General features: G+C 38.3%; 1 protein-coding gene across 1 annotated transcript; it reads left to right on the forward strand.

Moving 5' to 3' along the window:
• Nucleotides 1-3,196: 3,196 nt before the first annotated feature.
• Nucleotides 3,197-7,743, forward strand: LOC103781130 (very-long-chain enoyl-CoA reductase-like; the record flags this gene model as incomplete). The annotated part of the gene is made up of 6 exons (XM_008948832.1): nt 3,197-3,247; nt 3,756-3,807; nt 4,139-4,183; nt 5,488-5,591; nt 7,377-7,492; nt 7,611-7,743. Coding segments are annotated over 6 exons (501 nt in total), but the record flags the coding sequence as incomplete, so codon positions are not given.
• Between the last annotated feature and the right edge of the window lie 1,661 nt (nt 7,744-9,404).

Here is a 9,404-nt window from a genome sequence, read left to right on the forward strand (position 1 = left end):
TAACAGTTGAATGTACTTTTCTCTACCTATATTGTATATTGATTATGCTTTGCCCTTGACCCTGTCCTAAGCAATGCTAATCAAGAATTTTTGTTTTTAAAGACACTATTAGTCTTTAATCCTTATGCACTAGAACAAATTTGTCTTCTAAACATTGAAGATAACAAGTTTGTAGTTACTGATCAAAGAGTTTTAACATAGCTATCTTGCACAAATCTCCCTATTGATTAAGCTCTACTCAAAGTAATGTTAAAGAAGCCATAATTTACAGTCTCTTTAAAAATTCACCAAATAAGTGGACTGTTAAGTCATACTGCACTAGCACAATCCAACAGTCAGTGTCCTATCGTGCTAAATGCTTTGAAAACACATAGAAATTAAAGTTCTCCGAGCCAAACAATTTATGTTTGAAAGGGATGATATCCATCAGTAAGCGTTCCAAGAACAGATTGCTGGGTATCTAAAAACTGTTGCCAACCACTACATTAGCTGACCTGGTGTTATGTCTGGAGACTGGAAACACTGTGTTCAGTGCTACAGCAGTTCATGTGATTGGCCATTATGTTCAGAAAAGATCATATTTCTTGCCTTGAATCAGGCTTTTCTGTCCCTTAGGCAGGGAACATCTAAGCACTGGGGGATGTTCTGATGCAGCTGAGAGGTGTGACAATTAGAAGAAACAGTCACCTTGTTTTCACTCTGTTGTTGCACAACTTTCTATGGGCTGGAGTGGAATTTAAAGGTGTGTTTCTGTGTCCATTTCTGAAAAGGGAAAGAATGTTTGATATTTGCTTAGATTTTGAAAGTAACTAAAATGTTTGGAGTTCAGGAATGTGTATCAAAAAAAATTAATCATTGAATAAATTAATAAATTGGACTCTTCTGGAAGCCATGCAGACTGAAGTCCAACTCGTGCTCAAAGCAGATACAATTAGATCAAAGGGCATTTGGTCTTGTCCAGTCCATTTTTAAATACCTCTGAGGATGGAGATTCTACATCCTTTCTAGGCAACTTGTTCCAATATTTGGCCAAGCTCATGGTGAAAAAATTTCATTGTATCTGACTGGATTTTTGCCTATTGGAAATGGTGTCCATTGCCTCTCACCATTATCATGCACCTTCAAGAAGAGTTTGGATCCATCATTCCTACAGGCTCCCTTTAGGTATTTGAAAAATTTGTGCTAGTACAGGCAGGTTATGTTAGTTTGGCACTTCAAAGAGACATGCTGGAATGGAACCAAAGAACAGTATAGAATATCTGGGATGATTTGTTTGTTTGTTTTCCACATGGATTCCAAAGGCTCACAGAAGTACCTGAATTTCTGTACAGCCACTCCTATGAAAACCACAGAGAAAAAAAATAAAAGCTTTATAATTTCCAGTCTGGCTTTGTGCATAATGAGAATAATGCAATTAAAAGCGTGTAGGTGACTGACCTGGAGAAGGTTTCTTTTATACAGCCATTTCAGGCCATACACGAAAACTGCCCCTGGGGGATTCTGATCCAATATGTGTATGCTGGAAGTGGGTATGGAATGGGAAGGAGACTGCTAAAGCTGTGGGCTCTGCTGCAGTCTTCAGGGCAGCCCAGTGGCATTCACTGACACAAGAGCTTTGAGATACACCAAAGGTTTCAATACCCTTTGTAGAAACTTGGCATCAGAAGGAGCAAAAAATGTTTTACAGCCCCCACAGTACTTGTTCTGTGGACTGCAAGAGTCAGCATTCTGTGTTTCAAGAATAGCCCTCTGGGAAGAGAATCCATTTCATTTGCTTTCTGATGGAGATGGCCCACAGACACATTAAAATCTGAATTTTGTGTTATTTCAAATATAAAAAATGAGGGGGAAACATACAATATCCCAATAGTCTGTCAAGTATCTGTTAGATATCACAAAGGAGGGAAAGTGCTTACCCACTTAGAGCTTACAATGCACAAGCAGAAAATATCACTGCACTAGTAGTCCTTGTGAAGATCAGATTTGATAATTCTGGCTGGAGCTGAAGTGCTCCATGACTGCACCAATAGAGAAAGAACAATTTGGGACAAGTAAAAGAAGGAAATAAGATACTTTAAAAAAGGGATGTCTTCAAAGCAACCCTACTAGAAAGATACTGGAATGCAACTCCTATTTTTAGTAAGGAATCATATTTAAAGTCTAATGTTAATCTTTCCTCTTGGCCAGTTAATACCAAACATAATTAATGCTAGGTGTTTATTTAACAAAAAAACAAACAAACAAACAAACAAACAAATAAAACCTCTTCTGGTACTAAGTAATGATATTCCCAGTCATTTAGTGGGACAGATAAGTTTTTTTAAGCATTGCTACAAAGTTCCGTTACAAAGTGTTTGATGAGAACAAATGAAATCAAAACACCATCACTGTATTTTAGGTTTTGCTAGCCTGCTGCAAAAGAACTTTGAAACATCTGGGGATTTTTCTGCTTGGAGTTAATTAAAATCGTAACCTTTTGTCAAAGTGCTATTTGATCATAGAAATAAATTGCTCTTTCCTTTTCAGAACTATAGCTAAACCACTGCTTGGAATATAAAATGCTACTATGTAGTTACTAACAGGGGTGATCTGAGAGGCAAGAATAATAACTGGATATTCCTATAACAACCTTTTAAGGATTTGTGAAGTCCAGACCTCTAGCTGCATTTGTCCATTTTGTCTGCCAACATTTTCCACTCTCTTTACAATGCAGTTCTTCTGGGAGCAACGCACGTCAATCTTCCAGGTGTATGTACTCACAATATTTGTTTACATGCATATATATGCACATTTAATTTCTTTTTCTCAAACTTTCTAGTTTCACAGATCATAAAAATTCTGTTCCTTAGTGATTCCTGTGAAACTTCTCTGTCCCTTATTTGTTTCTTTTGCTCTGCCTAAGAAAATATGTCAGATCAGTGTGGTTCAGTCAATATGTTATCTGTTTGTGCTTCTGGCTATATCCAGGAAGACAATTTATTTGGCAAGAACATTATTTTTTAGCAAGCTGAGTGCTTTGAGAACCTGGCTATGATTAAAGATGTCTCCTGAACACATCAGAAGTGATTTTAACACAGTTCACAGTCAGAGAAAAATGGTGTCTCGCTCTGAACAGTGATTGTGATTTTAGGAATCAGCTAAGAGTCTGGAGATTAATTAGCCAATAATTAGTTATTATCATTTTGTGTCCTATCAGGTGGAAATCCTTGATTGGAAGACAAAGGAACAGCTATGCTTCCTAGAAAAGGTAAAACAAAAATCTGTTTAAAATCCTAGATGACTATTTAAAAATTACTAAATTTTCTTAAGTGAACTTAGTGTTTGTGAAGTGTGTTTACTCTCCTGATAGCCTTTCTTTGGCCACTGAAAAAGCAACAGTTATGCACACTTCATACTGACTATAGAGTACTTACAGTCCTTTTCCAGAAGGAGCTTTTGGGCAAAGAGCACAACTTCAGCTGCTTCACTAAGATGGTGCCAGTTGTGCCTTACTCACTTATAAGCTATCAGACTGTCACTGCTATTGTAGTAGCTCTTGATCACTGCTAGAGAAGCTGCCTCTGAAACAGGTTCCAAAAACTGCCCTCCCTTTTTCCTGTAAGAAGTACTTAGAATCATCCATACCAATCCTAGTCATCTAGAAGAAAGTTATATTGTTACATTATTCAAATTACATTTCTATTTGTATAATCTCACACCTAGTAGTTGTCTTTCAAAATATGTATCTCACATATATAATACTTTTTGTTGCCTAGGTGGAACCAAATGCCACAATTAGGGAGATCAGATTGATGCTCCATAAATTATGTGAGTATGACTTTTGCAGCAGTTTACATCACATCAGAATATCCAGTATATAAATAGGAGAAAAATGACATAATTTGAAACATGTGATGTACACACACACATAATGCTAAGTAACCTGCACATGAATGTGAGATTTCAGAATAATTTTTTTTATACTGTCTTGATATACTTTTGTATTTTTTCTGCTGCATAATTTCTTACAGATATTCATGTTGAATAAATATTCCTAAAAATGTTTAACTACATCTTACCTTATTGCTTTGCATTCTTCATAACAGTGGATGACTTAAAACAAACATTGTGTATCACACAATTCTGTATGCTCTTATAGATCCTCAGTGGTATCCAGCAAGGCAGTCGATAAAACTTGATCCAAGTAAGTACTTGTGAGGCCTGGAGTAACAAAGCTCTGAGCTTTGTTATAAAAGGTGTACTTTGCCTGTGTGTTAGCTCTTTAGAATGAGTTTCCAGACATGTTAATTAGCACTATGAAGGCTGAAGAGAATCCAGAAATTTAATTTGTTGAAGTATTGAACAGTTCCACCTATGTGCCTGGTGGCTGGTAATTAACTCAGGAGTCTGTACATTGCTCCAATGCACTAACTACTAAGCACATTTGCTTTCAGACAGGCAGCACAGAATCTAGATACTAATTTCCCTTAGCTGCAGTGAAATGATCTCCACAGTCATGCTCAAATGGGAGCACTAATAAGGGCTATGAGTTAGAGCTATCAATTCACATAATCCTCCGCTCTCAGGTACGAATTACAGTTCTTCTGAGGTGAGCTAATGCAAAACACATTGCCAGGGTTGTAGGATTTGCTGACAAAGCTGATGCCAGCTGGCTGACTCAATGAATGCTGTTGTAGGTATTGCCAGTAGAAGCCTCTTAGTACGTGGCCTGGGTGTACAAAGTCTAATTGCCAAACTGTGTTAATTCATCCTAGCATTCTGTATAAAATGCAACACTTTATTCTTTTGCTATAATCATAATTTTAGATTAATATATATATAGTTAATGGTGTAGAATCTGCCCACTGAAAAAAAGGCATAGGAGTATCTTACGTCCTTCTTCAAACATCTACCTCATCACATTCCTCCATGGACTTATTTTGTGAGACTTGCCATGAGAAAATGCAGTCCTTCTGGAGATTCCCCAAAATATAGGCATTAAAAGCTTGAGCACTAGCTCAAGTCCTATGGAATCACCTCCTAGCTGGTTGGTTAGGAAAAAAGGAGGCAATGGAAATCTCTCTTCTGTAGGAGAGCCTTGCAATCTTAGCTTATCCTAGCTTCTGTCTGTCTGATGATGAGCAGTGAGAAGAGAGAGGAGAGAGATGGAGGTGTAGCTGATAAGGAGGTCAATGAACTATGTTAAAGGGCAGTGACCCATCAGCAAATTCTGCTGTGACAGTGACGAAGCAAGTCTGCCACACTAGGCAGGCACATAGAATGGAGAATTCTAACAATCTCGTTATGCATAAAGGATCCAGGCTTATATACAATTGCAGGGATAAATAAAAATGAAAATAAAACATTCTTATTTTGTTCATTGAGATTCCAATAAATGCATGCTACATCCAAGAATCTCACAGATTGGTTAAAGCACAGTATAAAGCTAGTATGCTACCAAGGTTGACTTGAATGTCACTGAGATGTAATTACTTCTTTCCTTCTCAGAAGGAAAGTCCCTGAGGGATGAGGAAATCCTGCAGCACCTCCCTGTTGGCACAACTGCTACCTTATACTTTAAAGATTTAGGGCCACAGATAGGATGGACTACGGTGAGCTATGCTTCAAGTCTGAGCCATTTTTATGGCTATTCTTCCATAATTAATCCTTACATCACTTTTTGTCTCTCTCCAGTATTTTTGCATGATGCCTGCTCTGGTAGTGGATGCAGGCAATGAATTCTCATTGCTTTAGTTCATTTAATCAGGGAAAGCAGTAACAGCACATTCTAAATGCCTAGTTCTCTGGGAGAGCAACAATGGAAAAGTTGCTGCAGGGTAGGTTGGCTCTACTGAACTAAGGTGCAGGTTCTCAAATGGATTTAGATGTCTATTGCAAAAGCACTAAGGTCTAAGTGTCTAAATGCCTTTGGGGATCTGCTTCACAGGGCCTGTGTAGCTCTCTCTGACCAAGATTGGGGTCATACTCCTCTGAGCTTGTCCTGCAGTGAGGTGACCAATAACCCTTATAATTCTTCAGAAGGTCCACAATGCACATATTACACTAGTTCTAATGAAACAGCACAACACAAAGGGAAAAGTGCCCAATAATTTAAAGGCACATTTGCTGTTTTATAGCTATAAAACATTAATAAAATCTTGTGTTAATGACAGATAGTAAAGTTCACATTCATAGGACATAAAATAAGTCTAATGTTCTGCGAGACGATCTTCACAGTATTACTTTGGATGCAATACTGATAAATTAGGCAGCTATTACACAATCCAAAATACCGGTAAGACAGCAAAACTTCTAACAATAGTATAGACTCCAAGGCACACATTAATCTGAAATATCACAGTGCAGAGTAACACCAGACTTCTGCCATTCCATAGTCTTCAATTTACATTCTGCTCTCCCTGACCTTCAAGCTGCTTCATTCAAATGTAAGCCAAGAAACCTTTGAGTCTTATCAAATAAAAAAGACAAGCTTCTAACCTACAATCAAATCTGATCTTCACCAGGGATAATGCTGGTTGATACAGAAGTTGATAATAAACTTTTCTGAGTGTCAAAATAACTAAATACATTAGAAAGCAGGGGTTTGTATGTTTGTTTGCTTGTTTGTTTTTTATAGAAGTACACTTTTTCTCCATAAATGAAGTATGGACCTACCTTCTTCACTTACAGAAGTGTGGGAAATTCAACTCCTAATGTTTGGTCTAAAGTTAACTTCAATCTAAAGTGATGTTCCTAAGAAATACACACCTATCTGAAATGAAATCGTGTGATACTAGCTTCTGTAGTTCCCTTTCTCTCTCTCTTTTTTTTTTTTCTTTTTCTCTTCCTTTATGCTAACGTTAAAGATTGTTTCAACATAGAATGCATTGCTTCTCAGGACATCTGCTGTGCTAACTGTTCATGCAGATGGGACCACCTGTGAACACTTACAGGCTGCGTTTCCAGTTTAAACAAAATATAATGTAGAAACAAAGCTCCTCTTTTTCAAGATAAATTCTTCACCAAATTTTATTTTAACCCAAAATAAGACAACAGTTTTTGAGGGCAAGAGGAGGGCAAGAGCTGCATAAATGTAACATGCATGCATATTATGCCTATTTACCATGATCTCTGGGCTGCCATGGTTGTCTTTCCACACCCATACTGTGTCAGCTGCACTGGCAATGGCTGTTTGTATGTAACTGAGGCAGATGCATTGCAAAACATTTACGTGCATGTCTACCACTTTCACAGCCCAAGCCCAAACCCTCCCTGCCTCTCTAAATGCCATCTTGGGTCAGTGGAGGTGTTTATCCCACTGCATTAGTTATCACAAAGAAACCAAAGCAAAACCATCATCTAATTCAGATGTCTAATAATTTTCTCTCTTTTTGCAGGTATTTTTGATAGAATATACAGGTCCATTGTTCATCTATTTTCTATTTTATTTCCGCATGCCTTTTGTCTATGGACTGGATGAGAGGTTTACAGCAAGCCCACATCCAGTAGTTAAGTAAGTCTGTTTGCAGGCTTAAGCTGTATTTCTTATTAGCATTGTAGTCTTATTCCAAATGTCTTGCCACACTTGTTTTTTTCAGCACTCTTAAATGCTTTTGTCTTGCTGTTTCTAGCTTGGCATGTATCTGCCATTCTTTCCACTACATCAAAAGGTTGATTGAAACAGTATTTGTTCATCGGTTCTCCCATGGGACTATGCCACTGAGGAATATTGTGAAGGTAAATTGTGTCAGAATCTATCCGTAGACCTCCTTAGAAATCCAGCTTAGGCAACCTATGCTCTGTCTCTGCAACGCAGATTTTTTGGTGTGGCTTTTGTAGTCATGCACAGCAAATCTCATCATAAATCTCTAGTTCTTTAAAAGACTTCTTAATGTCAGTGTTGTGTAATCCACGTGTTCCTATACTGATATTCATGTTATGGTAGTCTTACTGCTCTTCTAGAATTTTAGACCTTCAGCAGACCCTTTTCACTCAGCTAGCTCCGTGGGAGTGAAGGGTTTAGTAACAATGTTAACTTTCAGGGTAGCACAGGCAGGCACAGTATTGGCAGGGTTGCTTTTTTAAAAAAAAATACAAAAGAAGAAGAAAAAAAAAAATCTCCTTTTTGTTACAGTCATCTTAGGTTTTCTTTGCCCCTAACGCTCTTTGCTGTTAAGCAAAGGTGAGTTTACCTTTGATCCAGCGCAAAGCAGCTTGGTTGTTCTGCATTTTCCTCTCCTGCAGGAGCACTCCCTCGTGTCCGCAGTGCTGCGGTGGCACAGGGCAGCTGTTGAGATGCAGACTCCTCGTTCCCTACATGTCTGCAAAGCAGCACAGTGGCCTGCGCGGCTGTGCGTGGGCCGCAGCTATTCTTCAAATGTTTGCCGCAGAATTACACGCTGGTATTCAAACATACGCTTGATACACAGATAGACAGGAGATTATAAACTACAACTTGAGAAGCATATAGTGTAGTATCAGCACTTGGGTGGTTAACGTTTGGTATTTAGACAATCCCTTGGAATTTGGGTTATGGCAGCGATACTCTGAGCAGCTCAAGCTCTACCTTGTGGCTAACTCCTTACAGCTGTGCAGTGGCTCTAGTAGTTCTGGCAATAGCTTCATGCTTTCTAAATGGAAGGAGGGTCTGTATTTGAGCAGTGGCCCTCAGAAAGAATCCTCCCTCGCAATTTACTGTGTTTTCTGCAATGGAATACTGCAGGGGTTGTTAAAAGGCTAGAAGATCTCTTAAAGGCTTGGTCTTGACCCAACAGTAGCTAATGCATGCTAAACAGGGCATAACTTTACTTTGAAAAAGAATTTGTACTGTGTAAGAAATCTGCATTTTCTCACTGCCATCTCTGACAATGACTTGTTCCTTTCAGGCCATACAAACTGTTGTTGCTAAAACTGACATTTGTAGCACTCATTCTGATCACTTCTACTTCACCTTCTTAGGTTGGTGGTACTTGCTTTCATCTGTAAAGTTGCTCACAGTTCTTCTACCTGCTTAGCAGTGCTTGGGTTTCATTTGCTTTTATAATATTCCATTGACCTTAGTGGTGTTACTCCAAAATTGTGCCAGTGAGAAAAATATCGCATCCTCTTCCCCTTTTTTTTCTCACATACAGATGGTACACAAAGCTTTGTACTTGAAGGGTTTGATAACATCCATAGCAGATATAGACAGCTTATTTCCTAAGCACAAAGGAAAGCTACCTTTGAAAAGAGACACTTCAGTCTCAATAAGCAGAGGTCTGAGACAGGAATTGATCACATTTGTGATTTTCACCCATTGTTTACCAAACGGAAATAGGAATAAATGGTGCTGTAAAATGTAGCAATGTAGCAGGGGTTCACCCAAAGCAGTTCATGCTATATACTAAGATAGTATATTTTGGATAAAGAACTGGTTGAAAGGTAGG

This window comes from Merops nubicus, unplaced genomic scaffold, assembly GCF_000691845.1.
Source record: "Merops nubicus isolate BGI_N331 unplaced genomic scaffold, ASM69184v1 Scaffold49361, whole genome shotgun sequence".
In the NCBI taxonomy this organism is placed as follows: domain Eukaryota; kingdom Metazoa; phylum Chordata; class Aves; order Coraciiformes; family Meropidae; genus Merops; species Merops nubicus.